The sequence below is a fragment of the Bubalus kerabau genome, chromosome 3 (assembly GCF_029407905.1).
Source record: "Bubalus kerabau isolate K-KA32 ecotype Philippines breed swamp buffalo chromosome 3, PCC_UOA_SB_1v2, whole genome shotgun sequence".
Lineage (NCBI taxonomy): Eukaryota > Metazoa > Chordata > Mammalia > Artiodactyla > Bovidae > Bubalus > Bubalus kerabau.
In genome coordinates, this window is record NC_073626.1 from 79242019 (window position 1) to 79264622 (window position 22604).

The following is a 22604-nucleotide window of genomic DNA, read 5'->3' on the forward strand; positions in this document are numbered from 1 at the left end:
TGCAGCTCTCTTCTTTATATTTCCACCGTACACAGTAATGAACAGACATGAAGACTGAGCTACAGCAGCAACCGTCGTCACCCATCTTCACACTCATCAGAGCTTTCTTCACTTGGGTCCTCAGTGCTCTCTCCTTCACTCTCACTATTGTCTTCTTCACTCTCGTCATCATCTTCCTCGAGATTCTGTGCTTTCTCTGCCACAGAAAGGAAGAGCCTTGTTTAAAATATTTCTTACTATTTCTACCCTGAAAAATCATAATCCTCCTTGTTTCCCCCTCCATCAAGAAGTACATAGTTTTAGAATGTGAGAACTCAGCTGAGGGTCAAAGCAGTGGTACACAGAACATATTTTTACTAGCATAAAGATGTTTGTGGATTAAAAATATATTTAAAACATTGGTCTATAAATTTTTTTTTTTTTTTTTACTACTGTCAACTTCTTACTTAAATAGAATAAGAGTAAAGTGAGATTCAGGGTAATGTAGAGGGTACAGACTTTGCTGGGAACCGTGGGATAATCCTTTCAGTTCCTGGTGTATTAGCAGGAACTGTTCCCTCTGGGGACTCTGTCAGTGCCCAATATTATTTGCCCAGGGAGCCTGCTCTGCTTGGGCAGTTCCACTCCACAGAGGAAATGGAGTCAGCTTGACCATCTATAGAGGAAAAGCCGGTTTCATGAAACCATCTGAGATAATCATTTTGCCTTTTCTTAACCACTTCCTGAGGAGGTACTTTGCCAGTTTCCTGGGATAATGGATTTTTAAATAGTGACTGATCATAATTCTATGAGAAAGAAGGAATTTCAATTTTTAAATTTACCCATCAGCAGCATTTCTTCAATCAGTGAGAAAAACTCCTTGGCCTCAGGATTTTCTGGTTCATAGATTAGGACTGCAAATGGACAACAGAATGCGTGTTATTAACATTCTAAGTATTTCAGCAAACAGCCTCTTGAGTGTGAGATTGAAACTGTCAATCAGTTAAGTGAAAATGCACAAAGCAAAAACACCAACAATTATACCACAGGAACATCTAAGTGCAAACAGAGAAAATGCTCTACTTATCTTAGGTACTTTGCAAGGGAAATAATCCTCATTAATATTTTCTACCACCTGTCCAAAAAATGCAATCTCCATCACTATGAGACATCCCTCAAAGGCTTTAGCCATGCTGTTTCTTGACTATAATCATTCCCCAAACAAGGTACAAATCCTGTAATACATGGAGACTTTGCTAATGACACCCAGTCATCACCTACTGAACAGTATTCTCACCACTTCATCGGATCTGTTGTTTTTAAGTGCTATTTATTCCTTTTTGCTGATCCTTTATGTGAATGTGTCATCTTTCCTTTGGACTAAATCAATAGAAATGTTTAGGCCTGTTGGTCTAATGTACCAATGTCCTAGAAGCCATAAAGCCTTATACCTTTTGTTTCAGAGTTTTCTAGACTAGTTAACTTATTTTTTCAGATCCTGCTCTACAGATCTCTCTCTGCTGTCTTCTTACCTGCCTTGAGGCGTATTCATAATTCTGCATCATCCATTGAGTGCTGTGACTTCTGTGTAATATCTTGGTGGCCCCCAGGGGGCACTGAAACATCAAGTGTGTATTCACCTGGCTAAAAGTGAGAATTGTGGGATGGTTCAACTGGGCCCCAGTGGCTCAGAGGACCTCACCCCATATGACTTTCATCCTGACACACTAAACCAATGTCTTTATTTTCCAATCCACTAACGTAACAGTGTACCGTCAATCTGGGTCAGCATGAGTGTGTGCCTGCTCAGAATCTGCTTTTAAGGATTCTATGGGTATTTATACATCTTTTAAGGCTTTAATAAAGGTGACTTTTTACACATTTTAACTTGAACTAAAACATGCTTATCATTAGCAGTCTAAATCTTTCTCTGAGGTTAAGCCTCCTCCTAGAGCAGAGTTTCTCCAACTTGCTCTTTGAGACACTAGTTTCTTAAGATGTTAATATGTATGTGGGAAACTAGGTTAAATGAAGTTAATCAAAGCTTACAGTAAGGAGCAACTGCAGGATTTTACATAGCCATTAACATGCTCAGAACTAGCATGTCTCTTACAGAGAAGAGGATATAGTTTCCCTAATTTGTTATTCCCATGGAATCCTACTTGGTGAAATATTTATTAAGCAATCTTGAACTAATATTCCCTGGAACACAACTTAGAAAATTTCATGCTGGAGTTAGGATTATTCCATGGGAATGGAGTATGAGATCAGCTATTTTCATGGTTTAACAGAAACTGCTGGCAGCTGTCAATTTTCAGAGGGAAAGTATCTGCTTTGAAATTCAGCCCTACAATTTCCATACCAGCGGTGGTGGGTTAGTTGCTAAGTCGTGTCCAACTCTTGTGATCCCAACTCTTGTGATCAGTAACAAACACTACTGATCACATTAGGATATCTGATGAATAAAGGAGATAATACAGACAAAGTACTTAGTTTAGTCCTTGCTGCATGGTAAGTACTGAATAAATGTTGATTATCAGTTTTCCTGGAGTGACTCTGGGCCTGGAGAAAGGCTTGGTTCCTTCCTAAGTGTGCAGCGGATACTTCCTTCTGGCTGAAGGGCTGGGGCAGGGTGCTGGGGCTGGGGGTGGGGCAAGCTCTGAGTTCCACAGGGCTCTAGGGCCCTCAGATGGCAGGCGATTTTAGGGTAGACAAGACGCTGGTCTTGTTCACTGTTGCAGCTCTAAGAGAGTACTTGACAGAGCTGGAGACCTCAAAACATTAAAAAAAATAATGGAATAAATGAATATAGATGACTGGGTAGGAAGCAGTCTTTTATGCCTTGATAAAATTATACCCCAAGAAAGGGTGATTTAGTTTACTCAAGAAGAAATAGAAAACTTTATAGAAACTCTCTTCTGTATCTGAAGCTACATCTGTTTTTGTGTTAGATGCATAATGATGAGAACCATTTTGGTTTTCAGGCCATTATTCTTAAACATTTACAATTATTATAATTGATGAAATAGGTCTTCCAGGCTTACACGTTATTTTTGTAGAATCTCAGACTGCCTCTGAGCAAAAGTGTTGGCACCCTGAGATGACTCGGCTGCAAGTAGAGAGACCAAGAAATGGGAAGACTGACAGAAAATCTCACAGTCAGTCATGAGATGAACTAAGAAAAGTACCTGGTATTCCTGACTTTCAGTCTCATTTAAAAACCACTTTTCCAAGCCTTCACCAGCAAAAGTTTTAGAAGAGCAGATAAAAAAGAAAAGAAACCATTTGCACCTGGGATGCAGGGTGGGAAGCCCTGCACCCAAGTAAAGATACAAATGAGCATACCGTGATTGGATGGCAAGGAAATACACAAGGAACTGGAGGCTATTCAAGAGAGTGAATTTGTAAGACACCTCTGAAGGGACAAAGATGTATTACTTCATATAAATTAGTTGCCTTAGATACAAATAAAAATATATATTGGTCAATTTATAGGAGACATTTCAATCCGATTGATTCATAAAAGCACCTCTTTTTCAAGTCTCCGCCTGCTTGACCAGAAATATAAACTTATTATTCAAATGAAGAAATGGAAATGTAGCAAGAAATCACAGGCTCTCAAGTCAGACTTGGGATCTAGCTTTACCACTGGGAAGCTGTGTAACTTTGGGTAAATCAATTCTCTAGGCTACCTTCACTTTGCTCATTAGTAAAATAGGGTTAATCCTATCTGCCTCACGTAACTGCTGTAAGAATTAAAAACTGTATGCAAGAATGTTCCCATAATAGGTGCTCAATACATATATATATAAATACATAAAAAGTAAATACATAATCTATGTTTACATGAGTAAATTTATAAATATATGAATATATATATATATATATATAGAGAGAGAGAGAGAGAGAGAGAAAGGTGGATTGTTCTGTGGAGAAGTTAGAAGGTGGGGGAACAAAAGAGACAAAAGAATATCTATGCTGTGGAGAACAGACTTGTTACCAAGGTGGAGGGGGGTGAGGGGGGGATAGGACGGGAGTTTGGGGTTAGCAGATGCAAATTATTATATATAAAATGGATAAACAACAAGGTCCTAGTATATAGCACAAGGGACAATATTCAACATCCTGTGATAAATTTTAGAAAATAATATCTATGCTGTAAGAATTTATATATAATATTTTTGGGTGCATGCTAGATGAAAAAAATTTGTTCTATTGCTCTGAACACAGAGAGGGACTTTAGGCAGCCCTCAGCCAAGCGTTCCTACTGGCATCAAAGAAATAGCACTTTCTTTTCCCTGAGACAGTCTACAACTCTGCTTTCTGCCTTCAATCTGCCTGGCTTTGCAAAACCTGGGCTTCTCTCATTTCACATCCTTGACTGGCAATCTGCGTCAGGGGTAGCCAATCTTACTTTGCACTCCCTGTGCTCTACCCTTCCCTCTTCTTCCTCTTGGGAGCAATTCTTTTTCATCTGGCTCCCTGGAAAATGGTGCCTGTCTTAGGACCCTCCATCCATCCTTTCCTAGAATTTAACCCTCAGTTGTAGAGGCACCACTATTTGCCATGGGTAGAAAAGAGTAAACAGTATTACTGGATGAGTCAGTCAGTAAGGGTGCAAACCACACCAAACCATGTCTGATGTCAACCCCAGAAGGGTTTAGAGCACTTTAGAAGGTGTGATCTGATTTCTGCTTTCTCTCCAGCTCCCAGCATAAATGTCTGGTAGAGTTAGTGCTCAATGTATATTGTCTGGAAGAAAGGAAGGGAGGGAGTTTTTAAAGGAATATAATCCCATTAAGATAGATCAGTTTGAACTTTTTCATCCTCATTTACCTGGCACCTAATGCGTGTGCATTGCCTTTTATTGAGGCCCACAAGCATTTTATTGAGCACCTGCTGTTTACAGTGTGGGGCTAACAGCCAAGACTCACTGACAAATGTGGTGATGTCAGTGTCTATATTTTATAAGCTTTAGCCAGAGGCTTTTCTAAAATAACTGATAGGTATAAAAACAAAAATAATATATACATTTTCTATATACAATTAGACTCCACAAGAAAAACTCACGAGAATTGGGAGCTAGAGCTAGAGCATCACTCCTTTCTGTACCGGCCACACAGAGAAGAAAGGCAGTTGTGGGAAAAGGAGGTTTGGGTTCCAGCTCCAGCTGTGTCACTTGCTCCCTAAGCAGGGCTACACATGCCGCTTAACCTTCTCCCTGCTTCGGTTTCATTACTTATAAAAAGGGAGGACTGGACATGATTCTCTAAGGATTCCTTCTGATTGGAAATTCTATGTTTGTGGGCCACCAAAAATAGTTTTGATCAAACTATTTTGATGGTTCTAAAGGTCAAAAGTGCTTGAAAGGATTAAACAAGGCAAATTATTCTGGATATAAAATAGGTAGTGTCAATGTATTCAAGAAATCGATTTTAAAAATTAGCTTAGTACTTAGGAAGTACTGTATCCACAGTGGGGACTCTGTGAGGCAAGGAAGAGTAGACCCCACGTCCCTACACCACATTGTCACTAGAAGATTTCAACCATAAAACAGGTCTACAATAGTTAATATTTCAGGACCTGTCATTAATAAAGTTTAATAGTAGAATTGGCATTTTCTCCTTTAACTAAGACTAATGAAGAGAAAAAGATGGGTAAAATAGTTGAAAAGACTATGGATTTTGACAGAGACCTGGAATCTAACCACTAGTTGGACTTTCTAAAATTGGAAAATGAAATCCTTGAAATGAAGAATTCACTGTATAGTTTTAACAGCACACTGGACACAGCAAAAGATAGGATAAATTAACTCAAAAATAGGTCAACAGAAAATACACAAGCTAAAGCATAGAAATAAAAGGAAATGGAAAAAACAGAGTATAAGACACATGTGGGACACCAAGGAAAAAATTTAATTTGTGTGTAACTGGAGACCCAGGAATAGAAGAGAGGGAGAGAATATGGCAGAAGTAATCTTTGAAAATTAATGGCCAAGAAATCCTCAAAGCTGATGAAAACATCAACCCACAGAGTTAAGAAACTCAGCAAATCTCCCAAACTTCTCTTTGCTTAAATACAAACAAAAACCACCACCATTTTGAACATCGAATCAAACTACTAAAACTCAGATAGAAAAGTAAGGTTGTTCATATCATTTATCTACTCAAAAGTATCTGGTGGTTTCTCTGCTCACTCAGAGAGAAAGCCAAGGTCCTTAAGCTGTGGAAAGATGCTCTGCAGTCTGCACGGTCCCTGACCTGTAAGCTCTCCAACCTCATCTTCTATCACACGTCCCCTGGCTTAATCTGCTCCGGTTCTGCTGCCTTCCTTGCTGTTCCCGGTCAGGCATGCTCATCTATTGGATATTTACTATTAGTCCTGCCTGGAACACACTTTCTTCCGATGACAGGACTCATTTCCACAACTTTTTCACGGGTTTGCTCTAGTCTTCCAGTGAGCCTTGCTGGACCGTCTTACTTAAAACTGCTTTGCTTCCTCCCAGTACTTTCTACTCCTTCTTCCCTTTTCCTCCATAGCACCTGTTATCTATGACATGCTAATTATATGTTTGTTGTCTGACACTAGATTAAGTGTGGGATTATTTGCCCAGTGCCTAAACAGCGGCACTGGCACACAATTTTTTAAATTTTTATTAAGGTTTCCCCAGTGGCTCAGTGGTAAAGAATCCACTTGCAGTTCAGAAACACAGGAGATGTGGATTCGATCCCTGCGTCAGGAAGATCCCCTGGAGGAGGAAATGGCAACCCACTACAGTATTCTCGCCTGAAAAATCCCATGGACAGAGGAGCCTGGCAGGTAGGTAACTCAAATATTTGTGGAATAACTGCATGCTAAGGAAGCCTTGTGAAGTCACTTAGTCGTGTCCGACTCTTTGTGACCCCATGGACTGTAACCCACCAGGCTCCTCCGTCCATGGGTTACAGTCCATGGGGTCTCAGAGTTGGACACGACTGAGCGGCTTCACTTCTTCTTCACTTCTAAGGAAGGCTTGTTTTACTACATGACACTTCTTTGAAACTAAAGGCATATGTTACGAACCCACTGTCATGAAGCTAATGATGTTGACATACCTTCTAATGGCGTCCTTGTCAGTTTATTCCACGCAAAGTTACTCTAGAATTCTAATTTAAATTAGTCCTTATTACCAGTTTTTACTATCAAGGATTCGCCAAGACACTATGAGGGAATTCACTAGCTGTATGATAACCAAACCATCTTACATATTAGGGAATGTATTTAGAAACAAAGAGAAGACTGGGAAAAGAGAATTATTTTGTACTTACTCATCTGACATAATTTTTTTGCCAAATGGTAGTCGTGGCCCATTTCTGCTCTCAGGAACTGGAAAACATTAAGAAATTCTTCAGCTATGCAGTTTTACCGAGAATTTAAATGTCAGTTATAAACTCCCTAGAAAATATTCCATTAATGATTAACTATTTTGCTTTTAACTTTTACACATGTTTCCCCAGGAGTGAGTCTGGAATCAATCAGTGAAGAATATTTAAGCCTTCTAATGGCAGGGTCATAGAGGAAGCATCTCACCTCTGTTTTACTGCAGCCACACTGTGCACACACTACCGAACAATCTGAGAATACTCAGGTTGATTCAACTGGCAAAGCCACGAACACTTTAATCACTTTAATATCCCTTAGGTTCAGATACAGTTTTTAGTTGTGAACTTAATCCATAATTATATGACAATACAATTATGTATTTTCAATATTTTCCAATATTGGTTGCTCTTATCCCATCTGTTTTTCCTTTTACTATTTTATTGTATTTTTGTTATAAAGTAACATATTATAACTTTTTTTTAAATTGAAGGATAATTGCTTTACAGAATTTTGTGGTTTTTCTGTCATACATCAACAAGAATCAGCCATAGGTACATCCATGTCACCTCCCTCCCATCTCCCTCCCTCCCCCACCCTTCAGCCTGTCACAGAGCCCCTGTTTGAGTTTCCTGAGTCATAGAGCAAATTCCCATTGGCTATCTGTTTTACATATAGTATTGTACATTTCTATGTTACTCTCTCAATACATCTCCCCTTCTCTCTCCTCTCCTCCCACCTTGTCCATACGTCTGTTCTCTATGTCTGTTTCTCCACTGCTGCCCTGAAAATAAATTCATCAGTGCCATCTCTTCAGATTCCATATATTTGTGTCAGTATACAATATTTCTATTTCTCTGACTTCTTCACTCTGTATAACGGGCTCTAGTTTCGTCCACCTCATTAGAACATATTCAAATGTGTTCTTTTTATGGCTGAGTAGTATTCCATTGTGTATATGTACCACAGCTTCATTATCCATTCATCTGCCGACGACATCTAGGTTGCTTCCATGTTCTAGCTATTGTAAATAGTGCTGCAGTGAACACTGGGGTACATGTGTCTTTTTCAGTTTTTATTTCCTCAAGGTATAAGCCTAGGAGTGGGATTGCTGGGTCATACGGTGGTTTTATTCCCAGCTTTTTTAAGGAGTCTCTCCATACTGTCTTCCATAGTGGCTGTATCAGTTTACATTCCCACCAGCAATGCAAGAGTGTTCCCTTTTCTCCACACCCTCTCCAGAATTTATTATTTGTAGACTTTTTTGATGATGGCCATTCTGACTGGCGTGAGGTAGTATCTCACTGTAGTTTTGATTTGGATTTCTCTGATAATGAGTGATGTTGAGCATCTTTTCATGTGCTTGTTAGCCATCTGTATATCTTCTTTGGAGAAATGTCTCTTTGGGTCCCTTTCCCACTCTGGTTGTTTGCTTTTCTGGTATTGAGTTGTATAAGCTGCTTATATATTTTGGAAATTAATTCTTTATCAGTTGTTTCCCTTGCTAGCATTTTCTCCCATTCTGAGGGTTGTCTTTTCACCTTGTTTGTAGTTTCCTTTGCTGTGCAAAAGCTTTTAAGTTTAATTAGGTTCCACCTGTTTATTTTTGTTTTTATTTCCATTACTCTACAAGGTGGGTCATAGAAGATCTTGCTTTATGTCATTGAGTGTTCTGCCTATGTTCTTCTCTAACAGTTTAATAGTTTCTGGTCTTACATTTAGGTCTAAGCCATTTTGAGTTTATCTTTGTGTATGGCATTAGGTAGTGATGTAACTTCATTCTTTTGCATGGAGCTGTCCAGTTTTCCCAGCACCACTTATTGAAAAGGCTGTTTTTGCCACATTGTATATTCTTGCCTCCTTTGTCAAAACTAAGGTACCCATAGGTGTGTGTGTGTTTATCTCTGGGATCTCTATCTCATTCCATTGGTCTGTATTTCTGTTTTTGTAACACATATTTTTCTATGTGTTATACATTTTTTCCTTATTAATTGGGGTATAGTTGCTTTACAATGTTGTGCTAATTTCTGCTATACAACAAACTGAATCAGTTATAGGTATACATATGTCCTCTTCCTCTTGGACCTCCCTCCATCTCTTCATCCCATCCCTCTAGGTCACCACAGAGCACCAAGCTGAGCTCTGTGTGGTATACAGTAGGTTCCCACTAGCCATCTGTCTCATGCATGGTAGTATGTACATGTCAATTCCAGCCTCCCAATTCATCCCAACCCTCTTTCCTCACCCTGTGCCCACATGTCCATTCTCTGCATCTGCGTCTCTATTCCTGCCCTGCAAATAGGTTCATTTGTTGTATGTAGGAAATTTAAATGCTAAATAAACACATCCTGTCCCCAATTAAACAGCATCTGTATTTTTACCATCCAGAGAATTTTTTTTCTAGATAATTTTAGTTATTTTGGGGGCTGTGCTGGGTCTTTGTTGCTCCATGAGCTTTTCTCTAGTTGTAGTGAGTGGAGGCTACTGTCTAGCTGCAGTGTGAAGGCTTCTCATTGTGATGGCTCCTCTTGCTGGCTGGTCACAGGCTCCAGAGAGCGCAGGCTTCAGTAGTTGTGGCATGTGGGCTAAGTAATTGCGGCCCATGGACTCTAGAGCACAGGCTCAATAGCTGTGGGGCACGGGCTTAGTTGCTCTATGGCATGTTGGATCTTCCTGGACCAGAGACTGAACCTGTGTCTCCTGCAATAGCAGGTGGCTTCTTTATCACTGAGCCACCAGGGAAGCCCACAGAGATGTTTGTTTTAAACATCTCCATGTACATCATTTTAGTTTTTTTTTTTCCCATAAAGGAACACATATATACTTACAAAAACTAAGATTATTCAGTAACTTTAAAAAAATATACCACATATCATGATCATCCTCTCCCCATGGAATTAAACATTATTACATATTTTTTACTTACTTAGGCTCCACAATTGACTAATCTTCCATTATTATTTGGATAGCTTTTATTAAAAAAAGAACAGTACACTTGGGGGACTGTTCTTGCTTATGTGTGACATTCTGAACCATTTGCATGTACACTAGGCTTACATGTAGGAATTCATTTGGTAAACAAATCAAGAAGGCAATCCTGGCATAGGAAACAGCATTGGCAAAACATAGGAAACAGCAAAAGCATGGAGGCCTGAAACGTCACATGTAAAAATTGCTCACAAATGTTTACTGATAATTCTATGGAGAACAAGACAGTTTTACCTCACATGTTGTGGTATCAGTCTAACTTTTATTAATATTACACAACTTCATGTATACAGTAAGAACTTCATAACAGTGCATTTTCACTTCCCCCTTCTCATCCTTTGTATTATCGTTGTCACATGTTTTACTTGTACATAGTAGGTCCCTCGCTTATCTGGGCTATAATTATACATATGTTAGACCACCCAACAGTCTCCCCAAAGTCTCTGATGTTCCCTTTTCCCCTATGTATTTTATCTGAGAAATTTCTAAGGCTATGTGTTCAAGTTCATGGTTTCTTCTCTGTTGTTACACTCGGTTAAGTCCATCTCCCTCCACTCCCTCTCCCTTCTTACACCCTCCGTATGTGTGTGATACACACATCCAGTGCTATTTCCTATGCCAGGAGTGCCATTTTGTTTACCAAATGAGTTCCTACATGTCCCTCTTCCTTTAAGTTTCTAAGATTCCGTTCTTGTCTCTTCCTCTTAATCCTTCCTTTACCTCCTTGTTTCTCCTGCCTTCATTTCTCAACTAGTCCCTTTATCCTCCCTGTTCCCAGAGAATTTTATGAACATCTCTACTGGCAATATTATAAATTGCATTAGATAACATAATAAGTGTTTGTTAGTTCTCAAGGGTAAAGACATGTCTTTCTTATCTATCTCTAAATATCCCAAGTAACTAGCATGGTACCCAGTAAGTAGAAAGTTTTTCTAAAAGAGGTCCTTGAAGAGTTTCATGCCGAAACTTCTCTTATTCCTGTTTTTGACTTTACCAGAATAATCTGAGTCACTGCCAGAATATTCTCTCATCTCTACCCTCATGATAGTAACAATGATGAGTAACCAGGTAAGCATCTGTGTGTGGGCAAGGATATTTTAACTATTTTTTTAGTCTTCAAGGCTATATACTATTTAGCTATTTTAATATTTTTGAGTTATAGAAGCAAAACTTACTTCTGTCATTAACTCTAACGGGGCATGAGTATCCTTATTCGGGTTGCTGTCTTCCTCCTTATCTTCATCACTGGTATCCTCACCATCATCATCTGTTGATTCAGATAACTTATCACTGATATCCTCAGGGCAATGTTCATTATTTTTCTCCTGCTCTGCAATAACTACATTTTTGCTCATTTCACCTAAAACAATATACATAATTTAGTAAATATTGCAACGTATTCATGAATTTACAATGGTCACTCCTAAATTATAATGTAGCAGGTGCTCATGTTACCATGTGTTCTCCTGTCCTGGACTTTTTTTTTCATGACTAAACAGCACTGCAATAAACTTACCTGATTTCCATTTCCCCAAAAAAGGTAATAAAACTGCTAAGTGAAGAGGAAAAAATACAAACTGATAATACTGAGCTGATGTTAATGTTAATTGTTTGGTGATTGAAACTGTAATAAATGGAAACAGTTTTGTTTATAAAGAATATAATTTCAAGAAAAAATTAATTCTCTTTTATCCATAGAAATATATTCCTTAAATTGTTCTTATAGGAATATAAATGTAAAATAAAGACTAAAAGTAAGACTAGAGAGGCTGAAAAGTAATTCTTCTTAGGCAGATAGTCACTGTGCAGATACTTGAGAATAAAATTATCCCTCTGCCTGGACACACACACACACACACTAATTAGATATATGTGAAGTATTCTAGATATGACCAGAGGTTATATAACATTATTAATGATTTTTCTTAATGTCAAGTCATGGATGACTGAAAAATAAAACATAAGCACTACTTTGACTACCCATTCAATGTGTGGCACTATACTGAGCCCCACGAACACTAAAATGGACAGTTACTGATCTCAGGGTACTCACTCACACTCTAACTGGGGAGTCAGAAACATAATGGATAACTGTAAAACTATATGGCAGTCCAGTGATAAAGATGTATACCAGGTACATGAGAGAACACAGGAAGAGAGCAGAGACCCATTCTGGTCTGAATGGATCAGTTTTTCCAAGGAGAGAGGACAGCATGAACCAGTACAAAAAGAATGCGTGCAGAGCAACACTTTGATGTGTTTATTATGGGTCAAAGTTGAGGCTGAAATGGTGACAGATATGGCCAGAGGGGTACAAGCTGGATAATAGATTCTTGCGGGCCAGTAGTCTTGGAATTAGAACTTTAAGAATGAAGGGGCTGGTCATGAAAGGTTTAAGTAGGGAAACAAGTATGATCAATTTTTAATTTCTGAAGGAACTCTTGGAGGGCAAGGTAGAAACTGTATTTGGGAGCAGACCAAAAAAATAAAGACAAAAAGAGCAGAGGGAGAGGTGGCTAGGAAAAAAAAAACCACCTTTAAAAAGTCCAGGTAACATTCTGGAAGGGGAGTGAGATGGGGAAACCATAACATCTTTCAGTCTTCTGTCATAACCCTCAGAAAGGCTGTGACAAAATGAAACACCTTCACATTTTCTCAAGGCTTATAGGGGTCAGAGATGTTTGAAGATTCCAGGATTCGGTATGGATTCACAGCAGTAACTTTACTGAATAAAACTGTGGAAGAGGAAACTTGCGGATTCCCACCTCTTACTTTGTTTCCTTATTTTGCATTCAGAGGCCCTATGGGTGGTTAAAAACCAGCTCTAAATGAATTCTAATAATGGGAATTTTCTAAGCAGGTTTTAGACTGCATTTACTGACAACTCACAATAGCACTTGCTGTTTGACTACAAATATGCCAAAAGACAGCAAAAACTAGAAAATATTATTCTCAGGAACAAAAGCCAAAAACGGACACAATGGTTGTGTATATAAGTGTGTATGTCTTGCTCTTCATCTAAATTGGGGAGACAATCTTACATATTGGTTAAGAAGAAAATTTGTTTCCTGAAGTTCATTAACTAATTAAATTGTGCTTATTCTTAGAAAATACATGTTGACTTAGGGTAAAGGATCATGAGATCTCTACCCTTTAAATCACCAGTTGCTTGTATATGAAGGGTTACTGGAGTACTTATACTATTTCTGGAAAAGGCAATGGCACCCCACTCCAGTACTCTTGCTTGGAAAATCCCATGGACGGAGGAGCCTGTTAGGCTGCAGTCCATGGGGTCGCTAAGAGTCGGACCCGGCTGAGCGACTTCACTTTCACTTTTCACTTTCATGCCTTGGAGAAGGAAATGGCAACCCACTCCTGTGTTCTTGCCTGGAGAATCCCAGGGACGGGGGAGCCTGGTGGGCTGCCGTCTGTGGGGTCGCATAGAGTCGGACACGACTGAAGTGACTTAGCATAGCATATACTATTTCTGCTCATTTTCTATAAGTTGAAATATTTCAAAAGAAAACATTTTTTAAAAAGTCCAGGTGAAAAAGATGGTTGATAGTACACTGTTAAAACAGGGATAAAGGAGGAGAGATATTAGAGAAATATTTAAGAGGTAAAATCTCCATGGCAGACATTTTGCAAATTTTAGTAATTCTTATAACACTTTATCCATTTTGCCATATGAAAGTAAGCTATACTATTTACTTAGTATCTTTTTTTAATCAACCTTTTTAACTTAGAAATTTTGCTAGATCATAACAATTATCGGGGGAACTTCCTTGGCTGCTCAGTGGTTAAGATTCCGTACTGCCAATGCAGAGGGCACAGGCTGGAAACCTGGTCAGAAAACTAAGATCCTACATGTCATGCAGTATGACCAAAAGATAACAAGCAAATAACAAATTTTACAAATGTACCCCAAATTGACAGAGATATTAATAAAAGACATAACAATCACAGCAAATATTATATCAGTACTCTTCTGAATACTACATATTAAATTATATAATTCTGTCAACATCTCAATGAGGTGTGTACTGTTTTTATCCCATTTGTAGATGAAACTGAGAGATAGGAGACAGGTTAAATAACTCACCCAACTTAACACCACTAATTAAGGTAGATCTGGGAGTCAGTTTGGCTCCAGAGTCCACATTCTTAACCATGTTCTTATTTTTTTTTTCTAATACACATTAAAATATACTACTATTGTAAAAAGTTTACCCTATGTTTCCTAAAATTATCTCTTTGGGAAACACTATTGAGCTTGCCAACTCTTTTGCTCTGTAGATGAATTTCACAGTTTCAACCTGAACTTGTGCTACATCATCCCCTGCTTTTAGAATTCTGAGTGTGTGGGAAGTCTTGTGAGATGTCTTCTTTGATGGGAGTGTGGCCATGAGCTACTTTAAACATGTAGAAACACTGGTCTTAGAAGGAAGAAAATAAGGAAATCCAGGAAAGGTTGACAGAAGACAATGTTAAGAAAAATCAGGCTTTCCCCCCTCCAAAGAAAAAGTTGGGAAAACCCCTCATTCTAAGCAAAAGATAACATCCTCAAAAGAGACCCAGAGTGTGATGCCTGGGCTATTCAGGCCATCTACCTGTTTCCTTTACAGTCTCCGACGGCTCACAACCCCTCTAACCTTACAGCGTGTACCCAGCCAATTCACCGACTCAACACGCTGGTGTCATCAGAGGTGGTCATAATAGGGAATTAAGAACTTCATGTGATGTCACAGGGACTCATTGAATTCACAAACACTGAGGATCATGAGAGAGGCTCCCTGATCCCCAGATTGAAGGTAGTCCTCCCGCTGCCATTTACGTTATAGTGCCCAGCCCGACCTGTCTTTGTCTTATTTGTTTGTATTATTATTATTTAATAGTTGGCTATCTATGTGAACCTCATAGGGGCAAGCGTCTTTCCTATTTGATAACTATTATACCCACAGCTTCTAAACAAGTGTCTGGCACTCAGTAAACCACTGTTGAATGACTGGAACTTGTTATTGCTTTCATAGGTATTTCAATCCATTCTAAACTTTAATATTTTATCATTATCATTTTATGTAATATACACCCCTGGATCACACGTGACTGCATATCAGAATCATCCCATACATGAGTTTGAAAAATTACTAAGACTTGCCCCAGACTTACAAGTTGTCAACATCCCAAAGGTCCTAAAGAAGGAAGGCTGAAATAGAAGCTACGGTTACTCAAATAAAATAAATGTTATTACCTGTGCTTGCTTTTAAGAAGGAAGATGACCATGGCTTAGATTGTAGATTTGTTTCTATTTCTTTGTTTGAAATACTCTTTGAAGATATTCTATTTTTAGTGTTATTTGAAGAGATTTTATTTTCAATATTTTTTGAAGAGACTTCCTTCCTAGATGTTAAAGTATATAGTTAAAAAATACTTTTCTAGATTACAATTCTGTTAAAGGTTCTATATGGGTTCATACACAAACACACATTTAATATAAAAATACAGTATATCAATAATAGCTAAAATGCAATATCTTCTTTGTGGAAAAGCATTAAAAATAAGTTTTACTAATGTTTAAAATTCTGTTTCTACCAGCCATTTGTCATTGTGTAATGATTCTTAGAATCTTTTCAGAGTTAACATAGAACATATAAGCAATCCATTATATGAATGTCCCTGGCATATCATTATGATATGGTGAAATAAAACTATTTAAGGAATACTAGACTTTGGGTTTTTTTTTTTTTCAAGTCAGTTCTCACCACTGTTAAATGCTAATATTAACCCTTAGAGTCTGATGCTAATATTAACCCTTGCTCACAATATGAAGTGGCCTGTTTTTTTATTAAATGACTAAAATAAAGATGGGTTAATTTTCTCTTTTAGCCTTTAGGCCTGAAACCTTACGTCAACAGGTAATGTATTGAGACAGGATTTTTGTGTGGTACACTGACAGGTACCCATGCTGGTGGAAAAACAACCTCATGTTCATTTTTTGTGGTCTTAAGATCATTTTAGTATGTCTCCTTTACTGAGTTTAAAAAATTCAACTTTAGTTTGCATGGCCAGATATAAAAAGATGTAAAGTATTATTTTTTCCCCCAAAGTTATGATGGCTCTGTTTTATCCCCATTGAAATATGACTCTGTAACATTAGTATTCAAGTTTGTGGTTTTGTACAGTGATTTAGCAAATAGGCTGAACAGCTTCTTACATTCCTAATACTATGGAGGGAATGGAACCTTTACATTCCCAGTATATGCTGCTAGAGCAAAACCCCTTTCTGGTGATGAAAAATGCACAGCAAAGAAGATTTACAGTTGTTCTTCTTCTGCCCTCCTTGATTTTCTAATTGTGAAAGGAGACATCAAAGAAGAAACACTACATGTGAAAAGTTGAGAAGTCACTTAAATATTCAGTTTCTAGCATGACAGAATCCTATTATGCCAAAGGTCACCACAAATGATTACTAGAATTCATATGCTTTAATATCTATTCCTTTTATCTATGAAAGGAGGGCTTTTATCTAGATTAGATATACTGCCTTTTTATTATTACAGAATTTCATTGAATTTAAGAGCATCTATTTCTTTTTTAAAAAAGATTAAACTATAGTTGGTTTACAATACTGTTAGTTTCAGGTGTACACCAAAGTGGTTCAGTTTAATATATGTGTGTGTATATATATTTTTTTCATATTTTTTCCATTAAAGTTTATTATAGGATATTGAATATAGTTCCTTGTGCTATACAGTAAATCTCTGCTGTTTATCTGTTTTATATATAGTAGTGTTTATCTGTTAATCCCATACTCCTCCATTTACCCCTTCCCTCTTTCCCCTTTGGCAACCGTAAATTCGTTTCCTATGTCTGTGAGTTTGTTTCTGTTTAGTAAATAGGTCCATTTGTATTATATTTTAGATTTCACATATAAGTGATCTTATATGATATTTGTCTTTATGTCTGATTTACTTCACTTAGTATGGTGATCTCTAGGTTCAGCCAAAGATACCACCTATTTATTATAAGACATACTAATATTTAAGAAAGAAAAAGCATTGCCAGTATAAGATGCCATCAACTGTAAGAAATGTTACAATATGAAGAAAATATGCATGCTTCAGAATCTATGAAATATTTTACTTATATATTCACTAAGTTACATCCCTAAAGAGGGGAATTTAGCTAATCTAGTTCTGGATATTTGAATAGTATGAAATGCCTTTAATGATTTTAATGACAGAACATGGAGGAAGCCTGAAGATAAAAAGGATATTACTATTTGAAAGCAGTGAACATCCCATAAAAACACATAAGAGAAGGGGCCAAATGATCAACGGTAAAATATGAATTCCTCTTTTGCTCACTTTCTGATATACAGTGCTCCTTATACACAGTTTCAAAGAAGAGGCCCAAACTCCAACCTCCTCTTCAACTATAGTCTGTTGAAAAGTCACTTAAGTATTCAGTTTCTAGCATGATAGAATCCTATTATGCCAAAGGTCACCACAAATGATTACTAGAATTCATATGCTAGTAGAATTTCATCTGAGAAAGTGACTTATGGCAACAGTGCCTCGAACCAATTAACATAAACAGATAACCAGAATACTCTAAAAGATCTGTTTTCTTTATATAGTTACAGTTGAGGAAAGATTAAAATTATTACTTTTTGGAAGATGGAAAGTATTTAATTTAGTATCTACTAAGGTTAGACAGTCAAGTTAAATATCCCACTGGAACGTATTTATGCTAGAGGGCAGATAATCCAGGTTTTACAATTAATTCGTTATATTAAGTACATTAAATGTCCTCAAGTTTCTACTGAATTAATAATTCTTTAACGTTCATATTTTAAACTTTGTTTTAAAATTATTTATATTTATCAAATTATTTATATTTATATTCAGAGTGCCTGAAGAACTATGGACAGAGGTTCATGACATTGTACAGGACACAATGATCAAGACCATCCCCAAGAAAAAGAAATGCAAAAAGGCAAAATGGTTGTCTGAGAAAGCCTTACAAATAGCTAAGAAAAGAAGAGAAGCAAAGGCAAAGGAGAAAAGGAAAGATATACCCATTTCAATGCAGAGTTCCAAAGAATAGAGATTAGAGAGCCTTCCTAAGTGATCAATGCAAAGAAATAGAGGAAAACAATAGAACGGGAAAGACTAGAGATCTCTTCAAGAAAATCAGAGATACTAAAGGAACATTTCATGCAAAGATGGGCACAATAAAGGACAGAATGGTATGGACCTAACAGAAGCAGAAGTTATCAAGAAGAGGTGGCAACAATACACAGAAGAACTCTAAAAAAAGATCTTCACGACCCAGATAATCACGATGGTGTGATCACTGACCTAGAGCCAGACATCCTGGAATGTGAAGTCAAGCGGGCTTTAGAAAGCATCACTACGAACAAAGCTAGTGGAGGTGATGGAATTCCAGTGGACCTCTTTCAAATCCTGAAAGATGATGCTGTGAAAGTGCTGCACTCAATATGCCAGCAAATCTGGAAAACTCAGCAGTGGCCACAGAACTTTTTGGAAAAGGTCAGTTTTCATTCCAATCCCAAAGAAAGGCAATGCCAAAGAATGCTCAAACTACTGCACAATTGCACTCATCTCACATGCTAGTAAAGTAATGCTCAAAATTCTCCAAGCCAGGCTTCAGCAATACGTGAACCGTGAACTTCCTGATGTTCAAGCTGGTTTTAGAAAAGGCAGAGGAACCAGAGATCAAATTGCCAACATCTGCTGGATCATGGAAAAAGCAAGAGAGTTCCAGAAAAACATCTATTTCTGCTTTATTGACTATGCCAAAGCCTTTGACTGGGTGGATCACAACAAACTGTGGAAAATTCTTCAAGAGAGGGGAATACCAGACCACCTTACCTGCCTCCTGAGAAATATGTATGCAGGTCAAGAAGCAACAGTAGAACTGGACATGGAACAACAGACTGGTTGGTTCCGAATTGGGAAAGGAGTACGTCAAGGCTGTATATTGTCACTCTTTTATTTAACTATGTGCAGAGTACATCATGCGAAATGCTGGGCTTGATGAAGCACAAGCTGGAATCAAGATTGCTGGGAGAAATATCAATAACCTCAGATATGCAGATGACCCCACCCTTATGGCAGAAAGTGAAGAACTAAATAGCCTCTTGATGAAAGTGAAAGAGGAGAGTGGAAAAGTTGGGTTAAAGATCAACATTCAGAAAACGAAGATCATGGCATCTGGTCCCATCACTTCATGGCAAATAGATGGGGAAACAGTGACAGACTTTTTTTGAGCTCCAAAATCACTGCAGATGGTGACTGCAGTCTTGAAATTAAAAGATGCTTGCTCCTTGGAAAAAAAGTTATGACCAACCTAGATGCACATTAAAAAGCAGAGATATTGCTTTGCCAACAAAGGTCCATCTAGTCAAAGCTATGGTTTTTCCAGTAGTCATGTATGGATATGAGACTTGAACTATAAAGAAAGCTGAGTGCTGAAGAATTGATGCTTTTGAACTGTGGTGTTAGAGAAGACTCTTGAGAGTCCCTTGGACTGCAAGGAGATCCAACCAGTCCATCCTAAAGGAAATCAGTCCTGAAAATTTATTGGAGGGACTGATGCTGAAGCTGAAACTCCAATACTTTGGCCACCTGATGTGAAGAGCTGACTCATTTGAAAAGACCCTGATGCTTGGAAGGATTGAAGGTGGGAGAAGGGGACGACAGAGGATGAGATGGTTGGATGGCATCACTGACTCAATGGACATGAGTTTGAATAAGCTCCAGGAGTTGGTGATGGACAGGGAGGCCTGGTGTGCTGCAGTCCACGGGGTCACAAAGAGTCAGACACGACTGAGTGACTGAAATGAACTGAATTGATATTTATCAAACATGAGCCTAAAAACAAAATTAATTTAAACTTACTTTTATGAGACTGTCTTTGCTATATTTAGAGAGACTTGCAAAAGTCAGTGAGGTATAAATTTTGCTTGCCAATATTGGTCTGTGTCTAAAGAGGCATTTACTTAAAGAGTAAAAATGGGAATAAAAATTGTGTCATACATTTTATAAAAGATAAAATATGATTATGGAATAACCTATAGATACTATTTTATCAACCTCAAAGAGTTGAGTTCTGTGGGATTCCTTTAGCCATTTTCCCCACACATCTATGAACTTGAAAGCTTGACCAAATAACCCAACAGATCTAAGGTCCAACATCTATAAGACTTTATCCAGCATTAAAGATACACTTTACTTTTACTGCTGAAAATGGTTTGTTAATTAAGTGCCATTTGTTGGGTAGACAGAATCTCTGACACATGGGATCCATGAGGAAAAAAGGAAATGAGTTATTTGGCCTTTGTGTACAGATAACTGTGAAACTCCTGGCTTATGAAAGTTCATACACTGCTTGTGGCTCAGATTAGAATGAAGACTCAATCAAAAGATCAAGCCAAAGAACTGGTGGGGAAAGAAAACGCCAAGATTTCCCTAATCCAACCTGGACAGAACCTTTCAGGAAATTCCACTTGCCAGTCAGACCGTGAAGCTGGAAGGAGGGTGGGGAGTAGAATGCAGGCTACGCTGAGAAAATCCATCAATTCTGTGGGTCAGTCACACTGTTGCTCAGCAAAGGTCCCCCATGGTTTTCTGTGTTCCTACTTGATCTTTTACTTTTTTTCCCCCCAGAACTGGCTCTGTTTACCTTCAACTCTCGGTGAGACTGGGCTTCCCTTGTGGCTCAGATGGTAAAGAATCTGCTTGGGTGAGGTAGCTGAGTTACAAAGCCATGCACTTACGAGGCTTACTGGCTATCGACCTATCCCTCCTGCTGCTGCTGCTAAGTCGCTTCAGTCGTGTCCGACTCTGTGTGACCCCACAGACGGCAGCCCACCAGGCTCCCCCGTCCCTGGGATTCTCCAGGCAAGAACACTGGAGTGGGTTGCCATTTCCTTCTCCAATGCATGAAAGTGAAAAGTGAAAGTGAAGTCGCTCAGTCGTGTCCGACCCTCAGCGACCCCATGGACTGCAGCCTACCAGGCTCCTCCATCCATGGGATTTTCCAGGCAGGAGTACTGGAGTGGGGTGCCATTGTCTTCTCCATCCCTCCTTCTACTACCCTACTCCAAATAATAACCAAACCAAACCCAAACTCTTCTCTACAAGTGAAGTGAACAGAACATGATCATACTGCTCTTGCAAAAAGTAGTTTGATAACCAGATGCAATTATTACTGAGATCAAGAGAACCAGCAGCCACTTAGGCTTTCCGGGTGGCACAGCACTATAGAATCCTCCTGGCAATGCAGGAGATGTGGGTTTGATCCCTGGGTCGGGAAGATCCCCTTGAGTACGAAATGGCAACCCACTCCAGAATTCTTGCCTGAAAAATTCTAGGACAGGAGCCTGGTGGGCTCCAGTCCATGGGGCTGCAAAGAGTCAGACACAACTGAGCACACATGCACGCTGCTTTTCTATCTTGGCCCAGACTGCATCTGATTTACCCCTGGGGTTTAACTACCTCAGGATATGGGTTACCCCCTTGCTCCAGTTCCAGCATTGCTTATTACAGTCTATGAACACTGGGGTTCATAGACACGATATTTATTTTCATTAATAGCTACTAACTCTCATTATTAAAGTTATATCATATTTCCCTCAAAGACTACTAACATTTTCTTAGATTTTTTATTTAAATATTTTCAGACATGTTAATAGGATACATACTATATAATTACATTTAGATTAATATAGTTAATGGGGCATTTACCTTTTCCTTGTTGTCTATAACATTTACTCTGAAACAAGCACAGATTCTGTCATTGATCTGTAATTTATTACCTTCTCTTTAATATAAAAACACGTATTTACTACACAATTTGCAAAAGTCAAAGTGAATCCTAATTTTAATTTTCAGCTTTGACAGTATATAAGTTAAAACATATGTTGTATAAGGTTTATTTTTCCCAGCCAATAATATTCAGAATACTTCAAAATAATTTTGATTTGAATAGAATTCTACTAGAAGCGCACTAGCAATTTGTCAATAATTGAACCCTATGAATGTGTTTTATGATCAACTTTCAAAATGCCATTTTTCATGGAATAAATAATTGATTTTTTTTTCAGTAGATAGATGATTATGTCAGGAAGGACTCTGATGGTTTACCAGAATCAGTGCCTTGAACAAAACAGGTACTTAATATTTAGCTACTAAATTGAAACTGGACTACGATTCTTTCAACACGAATCTCTTCAACTAGTTGGGGTGATT

The 22604-nt window shown here is 38.2% G+C and overlaps 1 protein-coding gene across 11 annotated transcripts in view; it reads right to left on the bottom strand.

Moving 5' to 3' along the window:
* The window catches only part of ERICH2 (glutamate rich 2), a 53331-nt gene continuing 30727 nt past the window's right edge, over nucleotides 1-22604 (bottom strand). For 5 of the 11 annotated variants that reach the window (XM_055572292.1, XM_055572283.1, XM_055572285.1 and 2 more), the window contains 5 exons: nucleotides 15578-15726; nucleotides 11502-11686; nucleotides 7287-7344; nucleotides 822-893; nucleotides 1-196 (listed from right to left, as the gene is read on the bottom strand). In XM_055572292.1, coding sequence (XP_055428267.1) covers nucleotides 78-196; nucleotides 822-893; nucleotides 7287-7344; nucleotides 11502-11686; nucleotides 15578-15726 — 583 coding nt within the window. In that variant the 3' untranslated portion in view covers nucleotides 1-77. The remainder of the gene's footprint in view (nucleotides 197-821; nucleotides 894-7286; nucleotides 7345-11501; nucleotides 11687-15577; nucleotides 15727-22604) is intronic. The other 6 variants (XM_055572286.1, XM_055572288.1, XM_055572284.1 and 3 more) reach the window with 2 other exon arrangements.